We start from the raw sequence: 20,601 nt of genomic DNA, 5'->3' as shown, positions 1-20,601 counted from the left end.
CAGCTCCTTCCCCCTCCGGTCAGCATATTCCCGGACTGCACTAAGCTTCGGCCAGGCTCCTCCAGGCTCCTCCCCTAGAGCAATGTGGGCGGGGATATCTCACTCCCCTAGCAGACGACGCATTTCGCTCCGCCAGCTTATTTTGATGCGTTTTTATTATTATTATGTTGTGTAAACATGAAATTGTGATATATATCCATATTTTATGATAGCAGTATGCAAATTTTTCTATATAAATCAATATTATTCATAAATTTATTGCAATATGCTGCTACCCCAATTTCGTTTAGCAAAAGTTTTACAATACGATCCGAATGGATGCTATGACATTTACACGAATATATACACATTTCATCGCAATTGAAACTCAAAATGTGACAGTTAGTGGTGTTTCCAGATATTATTATATATATGCACTTGATTAATATAAGTAATAGTCAAATGACTAGCACATTTAATAGGAAAGGAGCTTCGTTTCCTAAACCCGAAGTTTTGTTTACATTCGTCAGCTGACGTATGGCCTAACTTCTGTGGGCGGAGATATCTCACTTTCCTTGCAGAGGATGGACGACGCATTTTGCATTTCGCTATGCCATACTGCCCTCTTCATTCTTTTCCCAGTCATTAGCTTATTTTGTTATGTGTGGTTTTTTTTTATACTGTTTATTATCACCATTTCTTCATCCACTGTGAAAACTACCTTTATATTATTTTGCTAGAATTGCGTATACACTTCTCACTTATTATTTCTGTGATCTTCAGATTGTAGTTTTTTTACTTATTAGGACTCGTATATGTATTACCTACTAGCATCCATGCCATGTGCGTAGGAAGTTGCTTATATAATTATCTACAGACATTTATAGTAATGTATTCTGTGATGCTTCCCATTTTCCTGGGTATGGGATGACTGTGATATATAATTAGATGGATACTGTTTATTATCACCATTTCTTCATGAACCGTGAAAACTACCTTTATTTGCTAGAACTGCGTATGCACTTCTCACTTATCATTTCTGTGATCTTTATATTATAGTTTTTTATTTATTAGGACTCGTGTATGTATTACCTACTAGCATCCATGTGCGTAGTAAGTTGCTTATATAATTATCCACAGACAATTATAGTAATGTATTCTGTGATGCTTCCCATATTCCTGGGTATGGGATGACTGTGATATATGTATATTAGATGAATACTGTTTATTAGCACCATTTTTTCATCTACTAAGAAAACTACCTTTATATTTGCTAGAACTGCGTATGCACTTCTCACTTATTATTTCTGTGATCTTCAGATTATAGTTTTTTATTTATTAAGACTCGTGTAAGTGTCACCTACTAGCATCCATGTGCGTAGGAAGATGCTTATATAATTATCTAAAGACATTTATTATAATAATGTTGAAAATGGGTTTATTTTTCTTACAATATATTTTTTGTTTAGTATTCTCACACTTATTAACCCTCCCACTTCTCCTTTTACTATAAGTCTGCAGCAAGTAAGACTATTGATCTCGCAGCTTCATATTATCATTAGTATTATTTAGCAATAGAGGCTGATGTAAGATAGTATTTTCACAGTATAGCCATTTATTTTTTAAACCCCTTCATATCCATGCTTGATGTACATAAAAGTTCATTTATGCACATTGTACTGCAGTGTAGATGATGGAAAGTGATGAGCAGGTTGTAACAACAGGAAAAGCACGTATGGACTAGAAAAAAACAGCAGGCTACGTGAAGCTCCAAGTTGTGCAAGGTTGCCACCCTTTAGAAGTGAATATATCTGAGAGCAAAAATGAAGGAACACAAACTAAGTACTGACATTAAGGTCAATGCATCATGAAGTGAAAAGAATTTTTCTGAAGCATACTATCTGAAAAAGGAAGTTTGAGCCTGTACAATTTTGACATATGCAACTAAAATAATACTACCGAAGTGTATGCAAGGGTAAAAATTGAGAAAAATCATAAAAATTCCTTCTCCTATATGACTAATAATTTCACCAACATTCCTTTACCCAATTCATCAATGCCTCACACATTTATTTTCCACATTGGCACTGCCTTTAGTGCACTTGATAGGTATGAAGTCTCAAAACATGGAATGATGCAAAGAGGTCTTTTTTCAAAACATTGATCATAAAAAATAGGATTGCTTTCTCTTACATGAACCATTATCTTTCTTTAGGCAATTCTTTGGCAAGATATAGCATACAATACATTGGGGCTTGTGGTTTTTGTCCTCATACTGTGTACTGTGCTGGAAAACGCCTTTCTTAACCTACATTCCATAGGATTTGAATATCTACCCCATTGACTTTTGCTCCCTTTACAGCCTAACCCAGTGTCAATCATTTTCCCCCGATTCTTTTATCAAGCTTATTAGTGGGATTCTGAATATTGTAACATATGTTTGAGACTACAAATGCAGCATTAACTATTAGGTGCCAAATGGGTTGGTACCATCATTTCCTCTTTCTTTTGTAAGGATATGTTGAGCAAAGTTGAAACTTATCTTCTACCCGCCCCCCATTTATACATATTATATTCTACATGAACACAGGGCTGGTAAATTATTCCCCTTTCTTTGACTGAATTTTCACCTTATATGTCCTCATAAAAGAAAAGACATAAAATTTCAAAGGTTAGGCTGCACCAAGAGCTAAATAGAAAAATCAAAAGGGTAAAGTCAGCTGACTGATGAAAACAAAACAATATAAAGTATTTTTGCCATTAGTAAATTCAACATTGTGGTTTATTACTAAATGTTATATTTACTCTATTGAAAAACAAAAAAATATTTACAAATTCCTTCTCGTATATAGTAGTAAAAGAAAAACAGAAGTTAGACCACACGTCAGCTAACGAGTGTAAACAAAACTTCGGGTTTAGGAAACGAAGCTCCTTTCCTATTAAATGTGCAGTCATTTGACTATTACTCATATTAATCAAGTAAATGTGTATAATAATATCTGGAAACACCATTAACTGTCACATTTTGAGCTTCAATTACGAGGAAATGTGTACATATTCGTGTAATTGTCATAGCATCCGTTCACATTGTAAACACTTTCGCTAAAGAACTTAATAACAATAAATTTATGAGTAATATTGATTTATATAGCAAATTATGCATATTGCTGTCGTAAAATATGGATATGCATCACAATTTCATGTTTACACAACATAAAAATGATAAAAAACCGCAACAAAATAAGCTAATGACGGAGGAGAACGAAGGGGGCAGCATGACGGAGCGAAATGCGCCGTCTGCTAGGGGAGAGAGATATCTCCGCCCACAATGCTCTAGGGGAGGGCCCTGGAGGAGCCTGGCCGAAGCCTCAGTGCAGTCCGGGAATATGCCTCCAGTCACTTAACTTGATACGTATATCTGAGTTTTAGTACCTTGAGTTAGAGAAAGAATCTGACTGGGATTTCCTTCGTTCTTCCATAATTTTTTAAATTTATAAGCTAAAATCTTACTATTTCACTATGGTATTTTCTTTAATGAATTTATATTATTGCTGTATAAATTAATATTAATATTTGAAAATAATAAATCATTTATTTATCATATAAAAAAACATACATCTTTGTAGTAGAGAGAGAGAGAGAGAGAGAAATTATTATTTTTATTATGTGATATCATTTAAACTTATTAAACTTACTAATACAGTATTAATCAAAATTAATATTTGAAAATTAGTAAATCATTTTTGTATCATAAAAATGTATTTAGTCATGAAAATAAACATCAAAATACACTAATTAGTGATTATTTTCGTCGGAAAATTCCGCGAATGGGCGAGTCCGTCCGCGAATAATTTCTAGATAGATTCCAAAGAAAAATCCGCGCATGTGTGAGTCCGCGAATCCGGAGAACGCGAATACGGGGGGAACACTGTATATATATTTATATATTACAAAGGAGGAAGACATTATGGAAAAATATACAATGATTTGTAGGACCAAAATAATGTACAGATATTTTGTCAAAAATAAACTTTAAAAGCTGGAATCTTGAAGCTATGTCCTAGGCTGGGAAAGGGTACTTGCAGTCTCTTACTTGCTCCCTCCTCCTCCGAGTTTTACTTCTGGACAGGTCTGGGACTTGGGACTGGGGCCATGCTCGTTTCCATCCCAGCCTGTATACGGAGGCCTACAGTACTGGTTAGGTCCTCAGACAGGACGCATGTCCGAATGATCAAGGAAATGCCTAGGGGCTCAGGTGAGTGTTCCTCTCTTGTGGAGGGTGAGACTCTGGTGGCCCCAGTCCTGGAAGGACCTGAGGGCAAAATGTCCCAACCTGGACAACCCTGAGTTACAGGGACTTTTAGATAGTGTAGTCGCTCTCTTGTCCTTATGGAGTTGCCCTTTCTATAGTCTAAACAGAGCTCCACAGTGACCTGACTACTGTCTAAGAATTCTCTTTTAGCTGGTCTTGCGGCCAGGTATGGTGTCGTAATGATAAACATTATAACATATGATGGAGTATGGGCAAGGGTTCGTGTCGCCCAGTGAAATCCCCCCTGTTCCCCGCCCTGCAGCCCAAGATTGGCATCTAACTACAAGGATGGCCACCAGAGGCACTGCAGTCGGCATGGTGGGTAGTGTAGCAGTAGTAGTTGCTGACTCCAACTGTGTATCAGCTCTCTCAGGAGGGGGATTTTGATGAAGGAGAATTCTAAATGACAAGAGGTTCGTGGTAGTGGTCTCACTCGCCCCAGCTCCATACCGACACCCTCTTTTTATTTAGGGTGAGCGAGTCAGTTATTCTGACATCCTCCTGAATTTATTTTTTCTCTGGTACGTATAATGTTAGTATCATTTACCTAGAAATAATGAACTTAAGGATTATTTCACTGGGCGACACGAACCCTTGCCCAGAAATAGATTTTTCCTTCGTCAAAATCCCTTTATTGTATCTTATCTTAAGGGAGTCAAGTATCAAGTGTTTTGAGGGTAGTCCTTCTTCTTCAATGTTGGGTAAAATGACTGTGTCCTGTATATAATTTAATGTTTCATGATTTATTGTTATTTTCATGCTACTTATTTCTTTTGTATTTAAAAAAGGCGGTGGATTGTTTTTTCGTGGTTACTTGAAGTAACCATTAATTTTCTTTAATATATCGGCATTCCATTTCTTGTGTTGGACAAATATTCAAAAATTTGTTTTCTAGTATTGCTGTTAATATTTTATTTTCAGCTTTAAGTAGTACTAGAAATATCAACCAGTTATCTGGTTCAAAAAGATTATCAAAATGCACTAGTGTTGGGTTAAGATGATAATTTCTATTTCTTTTTGGACCTTTCCTGATGTGGGTTATCTGTGTATCAGATTTGTTTCCTTTCTCTGTAATGTATAGTTCCATTGTTATTATGTTGGAATCTTCTGATTGGTTTTTACTTTTTTGTAGAATTTCTATGGGCCCTGACGGGTATTTTGGATCATACAATTTATTTGGAACTGGATGTTCCTTTGCTGCATTATTATCTTGAACTGACTGAGGGAGATTCTGGAGTAAACTTCCAATGGTCATCAACTGTGCCTAATTTTGTTCATAAAGGGGCCCATGGGTACTAAAAACTTTAGGCGTATTTATCATAAAAATGAGAAAAAAATTTTTTTTTAAAACATATCGTTGGCTTTTAGTGAAGTTAAATCTTCCTCTAATGGCACAAGTGAGAAATGACTCCCAAATGTCCACATCCCTACCCTACCCCACAAGGGGATGGCATAACATGATTAGTATGGCCCAAGTGTAATAATACCCACTTGGTAGGACTACAAGTAGTATTATGAAAATACAATTAACCTCATCCTAATCACATCATGGGCAAACCGGACAGAATGCCAAGAGTTCTATTCCTAGAACCAGGACCCCATGGAATCCATGGTCCAGCTCCACAGAATAGCTCCGCCTTGAAGACCAGGTATGAACATTGTTGGGTAGGTGATGGATCTAACACAGTTTCCATTATTTAGGTATGGAAAATTTTGACAAAATTTGAAAAATCCACAGATATTAACCCAAAAATACATAATGTTATATGGAACTCTTGGCTTCGAACCTGGGAAGAAATTCCTGAGGTTCAAGAGCCCCCTCACAACGTCAAGGTGGTCCCAAAATTAGGGGGAATTAAACTAAAAATTGCACAAAGGCACCAGCTTCCACAGTGGAACACATACACTCAATAAATACATTTTACTCACATATCCATACATACATAACAAAAATCCGAATACGTTAACATTTAAAAATGTTTTCATTTAAATTCATTAAATAACCTAAGGATTTTTGTATTTTAATTATTTACTTATATGCATATGTATTTATATTTTATCAGCTAACTTACACCTCTTCATAAACATAAACATTGGAAGGACTGAAAATGCAGAAGATTTTGACAAAATTTCTTTCACTGATTCATCTCCAAAAGTTGACAATCACTGTTGGTTATACTTAGACACTCACATAGCACATGTCTGACCGTTATCATCACCTTGCACTCTGAGCACTCAGGAGATGGGCCATGTGGGCTGCTCACGAAAGTGTCCATGTGTCACATGAGTATGGCCTATTTGGAGATGAGTCAGAATTTCTTGCTCATGTCTATCTTTCTGAAATAATGAACTTCATTTTCTAATATCTGGTTTTATTTAATTTATTATTTTCTGGTTCTTCATTCCATACATTTTGCCATTTATTTACAATGATTGTTTTTATATACTTTATATAATCACTAATAGGGATGTTCACATTTGCTCTTAGCATGTGGAATGCTTATTTAGCTGCTTTATCAGCCTCTTAATTTCCTTTTATCCCTACATGGGCAGGGATCCAACATATTTCAATATTTTTCCATTATTATAAAACTTGTGGAGTGAAAACTTACTGTTTTCCAATATTATTTTTTTATTGTAACTTTGAATGACTTCTTATAGCACTTCTGGAGTTGCTATAAACCACAAAATTATTAAATGAGTCTTCTTTGATTTTTTTACGGCTATTGTTATTGCACATAACTCAGTTGTAAATATTGAGTTATGTGGGAAGAGAGAACTGATAGGTTTAGTCTTGGGACACTTCAATATATTCCACCCAGTGCTCCGATTTAGATACATCTGTATATATTGCATAATATGGACCTTTTTGGCTTCTATGCTCTATTGTATGCTGTCTATGGTGTTCTGGTGTATATGAGTAACTTTTTGATAAATATTGCAGGTGTGTGCAAAGTCTCCTTTTATTATCTAAGGAGGAGGTGAGTTTACTATTAAAGACATTTGTATACTACTTATATCCAGCAACTCCATTTTCTAGCTCTCATTGGGAAAGGTGGTGGATGGTTATTTATAAATAAACATCTTGATATAAAGGTAATTTTTTTGTTGATGAATCACCAGTCTGAATTCTTAGAGCACTTTTCATTGATACTGGAGGTAGTTCACCACATTCAACTTGTAAAGATAATTTTGGTGATGGTCTAGAGGCTCCTGAGCATATTCTCAGGCCTTCATTGTGAACAGGATCTAACATCTTCAGAGCTGCAGCCGATGCTGAGCCATACATGTACATACTTTGCATCCTCAAGCACTGTTGCTTTATACAGAATAGTAAGGGTATGACTAGCTGCCCCCAAGTAGTGTTTGATACTTTTTTAATTAGATTTAGTGCTCTTTTACATTTTGACTTCATGTATATTATATATGTAAGCTTTCACTCAGGTGAGTATCAAATACTAATCCTAAAATTTTGTAGTTAGCCCCGTTAGTATACTACTATGATTTCTGATTTTTAAATCTACTTCTTCAACTTTTTTCCACTTTTTATTTTCATAAAACACAACTGCATGTGTCTTATGTATGGATAATTTAAAGCCTTTGTTGCTGCCACACTGCTCAACAATGATGACATCAGCATCTGTTTGATGTTACCATCAAAGAAACTCTCAGACCTACAGATCAGGGAGATCACTTCCACCAAAATATCACAAGATAATGATGACCAGGGCAACTTAACCAACAGTCTCGCCTTTGGAGTAGAGCCTCACTCCACTCAAAAGTTGAGATCATAGGCAAGGCAAAAGCTGAAGTAAATAAATTAAGACAATTTATTAACAATTTTGGATTGTTATCAGTTTACCACAATAGTGTGAATTTCTTGGAAATAATATTAATAATATAATAATAATAATTGTGTCTGGCAACATCAGGATGGAGTTTGGAATAGAAAAATGTGCCTTGGTCACTTGGTCAACACACAAAAAGGCAAAGTAACAAGGACTGAAGAGATAAAGCTACCAGATGGGAATAGCATCTAACACATTGATAAGACAAGATACAAAAACCTGGGAATAATAGGAGAGGATAAAACACCAAGTGATGAAGGACACGATCAGGAAAGAATATATATATGCAGAGACTTACGGTGATACTAAAGTCAAAACTCACTGCCGGAAATATGATGACAGCCATAAACACATGGACAGTACCAGTAATCAGATACAGCTCAGGAGTAGTGGAGTGGACGAAGGCTGAACTCTGCAGCATAGACCAGAAAACTAGGAAACACATGACAATACACAAAGCACTATACCTAAGAGCAAATACAAATAGACTATACATAACATGAAAGGAAGGAGGGAGAGGGTTACTAAGCATAGAGGACTGCATCAACATTGAAAGCAGAGCACTGGGGCAATATCCGAAAACCTCTGAAGATGAGTGGCTGAGGAGTGCATGGGAAGAAGGATTGATAAAAGTAGACAAAGACCCTGAAATATACAGAGACAGGAGAATGACAAATAGAACAAAGGAATAGCACAACAAAACCAATGTAAGGACAGCACATGAGACAGACTAAAAGAACTGGCCAGAGATGAAACATGGCAATGGCTACAGAGGGGAGAACTCAAGAAGGAACAATAGATGGGAAGAACATCTCACCCATATGCAATTAGTATATGAAAAACGAGACCACAAACCACATAGCAAGCAAATGTCTGGCACTTGCACAGAGCCAGTACAAAAAGAGGCATGATTCAGTAGAAAAAGCCCTCCACTAGAGTCTGAGCACGAAAAACCAGCTACCTTGCAGTAAAAAGTGGTACGAACACCAACCTGAGGGATCGATAGAAAACGATCAAGCAAAGATCTCTAGGGCTATGGTATCAGAACAGATATGTTCCAATAGACCAGACGTGACGTTGACTGATAAAATCAATTAGTAAGTTTTACTCACTGATGTCACAATACAATGGGATACCATAATAGAAGAGAGAGAGAAAAATCTGATAAGTATAAAGATCTGAAAATAGAAATAAGAAAGATATGGGATATGCCAGTGGAAATTATACCCATAATCATAGGAACACTAGGCACAAACTCAAGACCCCTAAAAAGGAGCCTGGAAAAACTAAATGCTGAAGTAGCTCCAGGACTCACGCAGAAGAGTGCGCTCTTAGAAACAGTGCACATAGTGAGAAAAGTGATGGACTCCTAAGGAGGCAGCATGCAACCCAGTGCCCCACACTATAAAAACCACCCAGTTGAATAGGATAACTGTGATAAGACACAAAATAATAATCATATGTAATAATAATACGTAATAATAATAATAAATTGACAGAAAACTATCAGGTAAAGATCCTCTGGAACTATGGTATCAGAACAGATAGGAGGATACAGTCAAACCTCGGTTTTCGTACACCTCTTTTCATACATTTCGGTTTTCATAGACTTTTCTACAAAATTCTGTCTCGGTTATCGTATGTTTCCTCGGTTTTCATACAATCGGAAACACTCTATCCGGGGACCAGCGCATGACTGGGCTCCACATCGAACGTCCAAACAAGGCATCCCATCTTTCTTTCGTGACCCATTTCTGCTTTTGTGTTCGTTGTTTTTTTGCTTTTTGTGATTTTTTATTTGAAAGCAACTGCTAAATAAGCCATCATAGGGCCATAGAAAGTTCCAATGCTTTTCTGTAAAAAAGGTGAAAAACACTATAGAATTTAAGAAAGAAATCAGCAAAGTGTTGGAGGAAGTTGCATGATGATCTTGGTGAGAAAATGCCTACAACAAACACAGCTGTTAGTGAATTTAAGGTGAGCAGATTCTGGTTTGAAAAATTCAGAAAGCAAATGGGCATACATAATGTGCTTACTTCAGGGATTAAGAATATGTTTGCAAAAGTGGAATGATGTAACTTTAGGCAAATTTTAAAGACATGCTAGAAACAAATGTCTCTGGACAGTTTTGTTGTGAAACAAGGGTCTAGTAACTCTCAAGCTGGTCCTAGTGCCAGTAAAAATGAAGAGGGGAAGGAACCTCAGATAGTACCAGTAAAAAACAAAGAGAAGTAACCCCAGACAGGTCCTTGATACCAGAAGTCTCCTTCCAAACAATAACCTCTCCTCCTCCCTCTCCCCTCCTCTCTGTCTTCCATATGCTAAAAAGTGTTTTCCATAAAAGTAATTGTGATGTTAAGTGTTCATTTCATTAGTCACTTATATTTATTTCTCATTGTTTTCTGTATGTAAAACTGTGTTTATTCCCTATAAAATATATATTTTTATAATATTTTTGTGGGTCTGGACCATATTAATTGCATTTTTTAGGGCTGTTGCCTTGTATAATAAGGCGCCCTATGAGGTAATGTTAGACTTGCGATAATCTTACGCTAAGTCGGTTGGTATTGCACTTCCATATTTTATGGAGTGTCTTGGGGTTTGTAGATCACTTACGAAGTCGGTATTATCTTCTTGTTTATGACGACGATGTGTTAAACTCATGATGATTCGGTGAGGAGGTTCTTGTAGAAAACACGAAGTATAAAAATATATATATTCTTCTGAAGTTTTACATGGTGAAGATCAGGTATGATTGTACAAGTCTTCTAATGACGATAGCTTGATCGCTTCTGCCAATGATGATGGCTAATTCTATTCTCTCTACATGATAAAGCTTAGGTAAAGAGATACAGGTCTTCTAATGACGATAGCTAACTCTATTCTGCCCGTCTACCATCTCTGTTACAAGTTATGAAGGAAGCAGATAGTAGCTCGAACATATGAACATACAATCAGATGACATAAGTTACATACGAACACACAATCAAAATGAGACACACTACAGATCACGTAGGCCGTTGAATTATAGGTCGCGGTAGTTGTCTCAAGCAGGAAGCTTGGACTAGAGTTTATAAACAAATGAATGACTACAGGTGACGGCATGTTATCTTAGCCTACTTTTATTGTATACGTCATCTTTAGCGTCTCTAGTCTGATCACATTCCTGCAAGCAATCTGGTTGACCTCTTTAGTTTTAGTCTTTTATATATATGGACTAACATTCCATATTTTTATTAAGTAAACACTTACTTAGTGCTATTAATTCTATATAACGTGTCAAGGAACTATTAACACTAAGAAGTGTTTATTCCCTCTGTCAGACTCGTAATTCTGTTAATAATTCTACGTATATTCTTTCAAGGATTGATTTGGCACAGGATAGGCTCTTAAACTGACAGGTGTCTTAGTGTATCCCTTGTTTTCATGACACGTGTTACAATTAGTTAGGTGCTTTTTATATCTGTAAGCATCGTAGGTCAGTAAAATAGTGATTTGGCTTTCTGTGACATAGTAGGGAACCCTAAATGACGGAATGCAACCAGTTTATGACGATTGGTATGAAAGAGATTATTACTACTACCTGGTCGTTAGTCATCTGCTGTGTTCTTCGGGTTTTCCTCGTCACAGACCTACATATAATATTACATTTGATTACATTATTCTGATACACATACTTTAAATATACTTTTGCTTTAGGGTTTCTGCTCGAAGTGCTTATTGTTTTTGCTTAGCCGCTGACCCTGTTTCCGTTCGAAGTGTTTATTGTTTGGTGTTTATTGCTGCTGACTCTGTTTCCGTTCGAAGTGTTTATTGTTTGCTTATCGCTGCTGACTCTTGCTTCGTTCAGTTGTAACAGTTCTGCGCTCCGACCCAGATATTCAATGCTCGCGATCTCTTGGGTTAAGGAATTTTCTTGTTTAGATACGGTTTTAACAATGGCACGGATGTTTCTATATCTTTTAGTCCAATTAATGGTTCTTTGCAGTATGGTGCGGGATTGCGGGATAATGCGTCAGCTATGATAATTGCTTTCCCAGGTAGATATCTTATCTTGGCTCCAAAGACCTGAATGAGCATTTGTCACCGAGTTCCTTTTGGACTATGATTAAAGCCTTTGAAAAACTCGGTAAAGGACTCATGTTCAGTAAGGACTTTATCAGGATAGCCATAGATTATGAATTTAAAATGTACTAGTGAGTTAAAGATACCTAGCCCTTCCTTGCCTATTACTGTATATTTACTTTCAGAGGGCTTTAGTTTACGTGAATAAAAAGCTATAGGAAAGAACTGTTTATCATATTACTGAAGTAGTACCCCTCTTACCCCTTGGTCTGAGGCGTCTGTTGCAATAAAAAAAAATTCCTTATTCAAATCAGGGATTTTTAAGTTAGGTGAGCTGCATTATTCTGCTCTTAATATATCGAACGCCTGTTGATGCTTTTTAGACCATAATAAATCTACGCTCTTCTTCGTAAGATCTGTTAAAGGAGCTGTCATGATTGAAGAGTTACATATTTACATACGATTGTAATACCCACTACAGCGCAAAAGTGCTGTATCCCCCTTTTACGTTAATAGGTACCGGAAGTTATGAATAGCCGACACCTTACCATGGACTACTTTAAGACCTTGACTAGACACATAAAACCTAGATAAACATGTTCGGTTTTTAAAAACTCCCATTTAGATATTTTACTCTGAGATTATTTGTCTTTGTCTCTGTAGCACTAGCTCTAGTTTATATGAATGTACTTCTAAGGTATCAGAAAAGATTACAAGACCAACCAATAGGCATGTAGGGTATCCCCTAAAAGTCTCCAAACACTATATTGTAATTGGGGCGCAGCGTAAGCCGGAGGCATACGTAAAAATTGATAATGTCCCCTGAAGGTGCTGAAAACGGTGTATGAGGTACAATCACTTAGGTAATGGTATCTGGTAAAAGCATTTAAGTAAGTCCAAGTTGGTGAAAAAAATTTATTCTAACCTAACAGAGATAAGATGTCGTCGGTACATGGCACTGGAAACTATCGGGAGTCGTTTCCTTGTTTAAGCGACAGAAATCTACGCAGATACGCCAAGTCCGATCTTTTATGGCATGACGTTTGAGGGAAAAATTATATGGGCTATTTGATTTCCTAATGACTCCTATTACTAACATTTTTCAACTTCGTCATTTATCTCTATTTTGAAATTTCATTGAGAATCTATACGAAGGTACGTAAATAGCTTTATGTTTGTCCTTAGACCGTGTTTTGTGTTAAATTACATCCGTTTTTTCCAGAGATCACTCGCCAGTGGAGAAACTTCCTGGTATTCAGGTAAAAGATAAAAAAAATTTCTGCTGAATCACCTCTGCTTGAATGACTTTACGGATATTACTTTAGATAGATTATCAGAGAGATTCATCTACGACTGGTTGGGCGGGATTAAAAATTAGCAACAATAAAAAATGCGATATTTATAACTTCCGTATCCACGATATGTATACGTTTGTGGATCACTAGATTTAACTTGTTGCTGCTAGTCAACCGTGTCTAGGGCTTTGTTCGCGGAAATCGTTATATTTCAGAGTGTCGGGAAGGATTAAAATTTCATTTCCCAGCAAAGTCTTTTTACACGCACTAAACATTCGAGGGTGCATGATTCTCGAGATTTTGCGTGCAAACTGCGACTGTGGTTGTGGGAGAATTCTGTTGGGTCATTTGAACAATGTTACGATTTATGAGACAAATGATTTGTTCTTCTATATAAGTTATTATTTGATTAACTGTCTCTTTTTGTTCAAACGGATTTTAATATGTTTGAAGGTTTATAGGATTTTCCTTTGATAAACACGCCTTATTTTGCAGGATGTAAGATAATATTTTGTATACCCCTAGATGGATCTTACAATTACACTAGATACAGATCAATGTTTTTTATAACTATAGAGGTATCTGTAAGCGCTCGCTTATCCGGACTTCTCATTAGGGAAGTTCGAATAACAGACGGTGAGTCCGTAAATACAGGATATTACGTGTACTAAAGAAATAAAACAAGATATTCTAATTTTTACGGCGCGTACAGTTGGGCTTAATCCACCACTACTTATAATAACTTATTGTATTAAAATTACTAGAACCTGCTCTGATTACTTGATACGGTCGTGTGATTCATAGGAAAAATCCTTTTTAATTCAAAAAGATATTGGCATGTAAGATCCAACATCGCTTTTCCCCACTCTGCTAGAGTCGCTTATTGTGTGGAATTTGCTATGCTTTGAACACTCGGCAGATTTAACTGACCTTGACCGCTTGACTAGGTGACACAGTAACCGAGTTTGCTTGTTTGATTCTGAAAGGGCTACTGTTTCTATTTCTTTTTTTTGTAATAATTAGGATCCTTCTCTTTATTACCATCGGCAACGTATTGTGTGTTTCTAGCATTATTTTGCTGGTTACGTATAAAGCAATGAATGACGAACTATTAGGAACTGAGCGATTACTATTAAGACAAGTTATCTCTACTGCATTCAATATTAACTGTTTGCACTTCATTCTTTGCTAAAATTTGAAATAGTGAGGGATCCTGGTCAGCGCATTTAGCCTGATGAAAGTTTTTTACAGACATGTTATTCCTTGCAATCCAGCCATATTTTTAAAGTTAAGTTGAGTCATTGAGGTTCGATATTTTATATAACTAAAAAAACTCAAGGCTAAAACTGCGATCGGGACTTTGCAAAGGAGCATTTATTGTCATGACCCGAAATAGTGTTACCTCTAATTTATATAGATTTGTACGGGTGTTCCACTTGTTTTTTGTGTGTTTTCTAATCACTACGGTGCTTAACGACCCTATCCATGCATCTGTATAAGTACAGACGTCCACTGCGTAAACGCATATTCACTGTTTAATATGATTTGTTACGTAAGGGATTAATAATCACCCAAAATGATAAAATTAACATAGTATATGATTATGATATTTCAGTAGAACTTCTGGAAACAGACACTCAAAGATAAAAAACTCGCAGTAGTGAAATCTCAATGATGTAGATAATTTCTGTAAAAAAGTAAGATTAAGAATGTCTCGTAACTTCAGCCACAGGAATAACGAAATTCAACCTGCAAAGGAAACACTCAAAGTTACTCCAAATGAATAAAAAATTGTACTTAGGTTGCTTTTGTGGGAAGTCACGGTGTTCCGATAACGACACACGGCCTTGGTCCTCCTTCTCTATTTAGCGGATGACCTGGTTTGGCTTCAGTTTCCCCCGTGCGCGTTGTTTCGATGATTCGAGCCCTTGAAAGATCCGATGCTGCAGACACGTTCGGTTTGTTTCTTGAAGTGCCGGAAACGCTCACTAACGATGTTTTCTTGAATGATTCTAATGAGAGACGAAGCTTGCATTGCCATAGGAAAAGGACACGTTGGTTTTGTTTCTTGAAGTTATTCACTAAACGATGATACTAGGTTGCTTGAAGAATCTGCTGCTTTCGTCGTCGTTGAAGAGTTCTTATATGATACTTCATTATTCTGATTTTTCTTCGGAGAAGTTGTAGAGTTCTTCTGGTCCACTGCCACCACTTTTAGGGCTGTTGCCTTGTATAATAAGGCGCCCTATGAGGTAATGTTAGACTTGCAATAATCTTACGCTAAGTCGGTTGGTATTGCACTTCCATATTTTATGGAGTGTCTTGGGGTTTGTAGATCACTTACGAAGTCGGTATTATCTTCTTGTTTATGACGACGATGTGTTAAACTCATGATGATTCGGTGAGGAGGTTCTTGTAGAAAACACGAAGTATAAAAATATATATATTCTTCTGAAGTTTTACATGGTGAAGATCAGGTATGATTGTACAAGTCTTCTAATGACGATAGCTTGATCGCTTCTGCCAATGATGATGGCTAATTCTATTCTCTCTACATGATAAAGCTTAGGTACAGAGATACAGGTCTTCTAATGACGATAGCTAACTCTATTCTGCCCGTCTACCATCTCTGTTACAAGTTATGAAGGAAGCAGATAGTAGCTCGAACATATGAACATACAATCAAATGACATAGTTACATACGAACACACAATCAAAATGAGACACGCTACAGATCACGTAGGCCGTTGAATTATAGGTTGCGGTAGTTGTCTCAAGCAGGGAGCTTGGACTAGAGTTTATAAACAAATGAATGACTACAGGTGACGGCATGTTATCTTAGCCTACTTTTATTGTATACGTCATCTTTAGCGTCTCTAGTCTGATCACATTCCTGCAAGCAATCTGGTTGACCTCTTTAGTTTTAGTCTTTTATATATATGGACTAACATTCCATATTTTTATTATGTAAACACTTACACATTTACATTACTCCTTATGGGAATTACTGTTTCAGTTTTTGTACTTTTCGGATTTCGTGGGAGGTTCCGGAATGGATAATGTATGAAAACCAAGGTTCCCCTGTATATGTGCAAATAGACCAGATGTGACCTAGACGGACAGAATCAAGAAGAAAGTACCACTCATTGATGTCGCAATACCATAGGACAACAGAGTAGAGGAGAAAGAAAGAGAAAACATTGAAAAGTATCAAGACCTGAAATAGAAATAAGGATATGGGATATGCCAGTGAAAATTGCACCCATATCATAGGGACACTAGGCACGATCCCAAGATCCCTGAAAAGGAACTTGAAAAAATTAGATGCTAAAGTAACTCCAGGACTCATGCAGAAAAGTGTGCTCCTGGACACAGCGCACATAATAAGAAAAGTGATGGACTCCTAAGGAGGCAGGATGCAACCCAGAAACCTCCCCCCCCACACTATAACAAACCACCCAGTCGAATAGGATGACTGTGATAGACCAAAAATAAAAATAACAATAAAGAGTATACTATACTTGCATAGATAAGAAGCTCCTCATCCTTACATACAGTTCAATACTGTATGTAATCATTTATTTTTATCTCTGGATTTTTAGTTTAAACTGCTGAATTGTATTTACTACACAATAGCCTACTAATCATCTGAGCATTGTAACACTAAATAGAATAATAAAGCAGGTTGCTTAATGTGGTGATAAACTTCATAATTTTGCTCACTTCAGTTCTACTCAATAATATATATGGGTATATTTTAGGGAAAAATGTGTTCGCAGGGCTACATGTGAAGTTATGATGTCTAATCATTCAGTCTTTATACTCCATGGATATTACTTATTCATGAATATGGTAGACTGGGCGTCATCAAGGTTATGGCAAAGTTTTGCTATATTACTATAGTCATGCAAATGATTAAATATTTTCTATATGATACACCCAGGGTATTTGATTGGATATGAAGAATTCTTTAATATTCCAAGATAACATCATTATTTCTGTTACTGCACTGTTTTAATTACAAACTGAACAAATCTGCAAATTAATTTGCCCAACTTCTTAAATAAAAAGTTGTCCTTATTCTAATTTTCAATTATTTCAATAACTCTGGAAATTGAGAAAAATACATAAACTTGACAAAAGAACTCATACCAAAAAGTACTTACATGAAAAATAAAAAAAAAACTAATAGGGTATGTATACCTCTGAAATTTTTCGACTAACGTGAACTAACATCATACCCAAAAATTCTCTACAAACCATTAAGTTGTAAATAAAAATGACTGGATTAGAATTAGAACCTACAATATCATTACCACTGACTTCTGTTCTTACCTATATTTTCCATCGAGTCAATATCAAAAGTAACATCATTCAAGACAAGAGGTGTTTCTGGCCTGTATTTCATTTGTACCTTGCGGAAACTTATGCGGCCATACTTTGGCCATGCTTTATCTGGTTGCTTTGATTCTATGATGGATGGAGCTTCCGATACTAACCCCTGCAAATATGAAAGAGTAATGACAGAACAAAAATAAAATTCAGATTATTAACTCGCTCTCTCACTCTTTCCCTCTCATGAGTACATTCAATAAATAAATGGATATCAATGATTTTATTCTTTGCAAGTCTGCCTTATGATTGCAAACCCACATATCCATTTCTGTTGCAAATAAATATCGCATACAATAAGAAAAGAGAAACAGAATTAAATACAGGCAGCCCCTGGTTATCAAGAGGGGGCTCCGTTCCGACCACTTGATAAGCGAAAATTACACATAACTGAAAATCAGCAATTTTCGGGGCTTCCTGATGCCGATAACTGTGTTTTGGCACCAATAGCAGGTTAACTGTATCTGTTAGGTATGTATCAGCACCAATACGTACTCTATTATCAGCACTGATAACCGAAAATTGGCATGTTTCGGCACTGAAAATCGCTTACAAGTGCCATAAAACCAGATCACTGCCAATATCCGGGGACTGGTTGTACTAGATATGAGTGAGAATTTTAATGGGGGAAATTAATGTTATATGTTGAAGTCCTAATCTACAAACAACTAACAAAATTAAAAAATACAAGTACACAATCCTTTATCCAAAATTCTAAAAACCAGAAAGCTCTAAAGACAGAAAACATTTTTTGGAGAGTAGTGTCAATTCAAAAGGTTAGTGGTTTGGCATGCTAATGGCTGGCCTGAGTCATTTGGGTGTGCGCTGGTACTCAAATCCTTTTTCTTATGAAATCCCAAGAACTGACCTTAAAAAATCCCAAGATTATAAAAAAATCGCAAGATAATAAAATAATTGTACATCTGCCGAGCTATCTCTCTTTCTCTCTCTCTGCTAATTTGAGTCTCTTTAACCAATAGGTACTATTAGCACATATGCACACGCTGTGTATGTGCATGTGTTCATAATTAAAGAAAAAATGTATAGTGGTACAGGCAATGCATCTTTGGAAGACGAAAAAAAAAAAAAATTGTTGTTATCAGTCACATGGACTATAAAGGGTGTGACGACCAGTAGGTAAACAGAAATTGATTAACATTCCTCAAGAAATTAAAGACACAGACTTTGTTTTGAAGGTATATCAATGCACAGTTAGTAAGTATCTTCTAAAGCAAAAAATAAATTATTTCATTATCGATAAATCTCTGAAGAAACACTTTTGGACTCAAAATGATAAGAATGAATCTATTCTTCGTGTCATCAGTAAAATACACACACTATTTAAAGTTACAGACTGTACTCAAAACACATGCACTTACGTCACCATTATATCATCGTCAGCTTTACATGATCAAAACGTACTTCCTCAGACTGAATACAGCTAAAACCTGACTGGCTGAGTGGTTGCCAGGGATATCTGTTAGCCAATGACAGCCCTCTACTTCTGTTCTATTTAAAGACATATTTCTGTCACAAATTATGAGTATGGCACTAACTTTGAATGCTGCCATGATCGTGATATTTGACTGCTGATGGTAAAAATTACTTAATACTTTATACAATAATTTCTTCATGAAAGCAAGGATTTAACAACAGTTTAACTTTAATATAGTGGTATGAAAAATCCAACACAGTATGTCATACTTGTGTCATCACTTGCAAATCCTGTTCCTGGACTGTCCTCAAATGTACGACTGAAAACTGAAGACAACATTAGCGACAATAAAGAACAACTTTCTCCAAGACCGATGTGATGAAATGTATTTTAAAGTCTTACTTATCATTAAAATTCACAAGCTGAGTAGCAATTATTTTGACCATGGATGTTTTTGTGTTTTGCAGAAAGTATTTGTTGAAAACAAAATAAGTTAGTGACCATATGGTCTAATTGTCCCACTATTCTATTATTGATGATCTTAATTATCCAATTCATTTAACAATAAATTAACATAAACATAAATAAGCTACATATAATGAATACATAACTAAAATTAAAAAAAAATATGTAGACAAAAATATGTTTTTGCTGCAATAGTGATATCTGATTATACTCCTGACCCCACATTTGAAATCTGAAAAATTTCAAAAACCCAAACACATCTAGCCCTGAGGATTTTGGATAAAGGATTGTGTACCTATATTGTACAGTATTTTCATAACTAAACAGTCTTCCGGAATCTTAAAATTTTACAGTAGTACCTCACACTTCGAACTTAATGTTTTTGAAGGCTGGTCAAAATGTAATTTGTACAAAATATGAAACAAATATCCCCATAAGAAAAAAATGGAATCGGAATAATTCATTCCAGCCAACCCAAAAAGTCCCCTTTTCAATTTTTTTCTATGATTAATCTGTTCAGAAGTTAAATTAAGAGTATTCAAAAGTTAAGTTAAGAAAAAATATATTTCTGTGTAAGATTTATGAACTGTTTGGTGAAAATGGCGCACAGCCGGCTGGGATGGAGGGAGGAGAGACGAGAACCATTTGAGATTTTTTTTTTTTTTTTAATTTAGTTTAACCAGACCACTGAGTTAATAATACCGTATATTTCGGAGTATAAGTCGACCCTTTAGCCCCAAAAAATCATGCCAAAATTAGGGGGTCAACTTATCTACCGGTAACAAAAAGTGAATCTTTATAATTTTGGCA

The 20,601-nt window shown here is 36.0% G+C and overlaps 1 protein-coding gene across 10 annotated transcripts in view; it reads right to left on the bottom strand.

Moving 5' to 3' along the window:
- LOC135211019 (ATP-binding cassette sub-family C member 5-like) overlaps positions 1–20,601 on the bottom strand; it is an 818,851-nt gene that overhangs the window by 74,458 nt on the left and 723,792 nt on the right. For all 10 annotated transcript variants that reach the window (XM_064244042.1, XM_064244046.1, XM_064244047.1 and 7 more), the window contains one exon: positions 17,835–18,000. In XM_064244042.1, coding sequence (XP_064100112.1) covers positions 17,835–18,000 — 166 coding nt within the window. The remainder of the gene's footprint in view (positions 1–17,834; positions 18,001–20,601) is intronic.

The sequence above is a fragment of the Macrobrachium nipponense genome, chromosome 4 (assembly GCF_015104395.2).
Source record: "Macrobrachium nipponense isolate FS-2020 chromosome 4, ASM1510439v2, whole genome shotgun sequence".
Taxonomy (NCBI): Eukaryota; Metazoa; Arthropoda; class Malacostraca; order Decapoda; family Palaemonidae; genus Macrobrachium; species Macrobrachium nipponense.
This window is presented reverse-complemented; position numbering and strand designations above follow the sequence as displayed.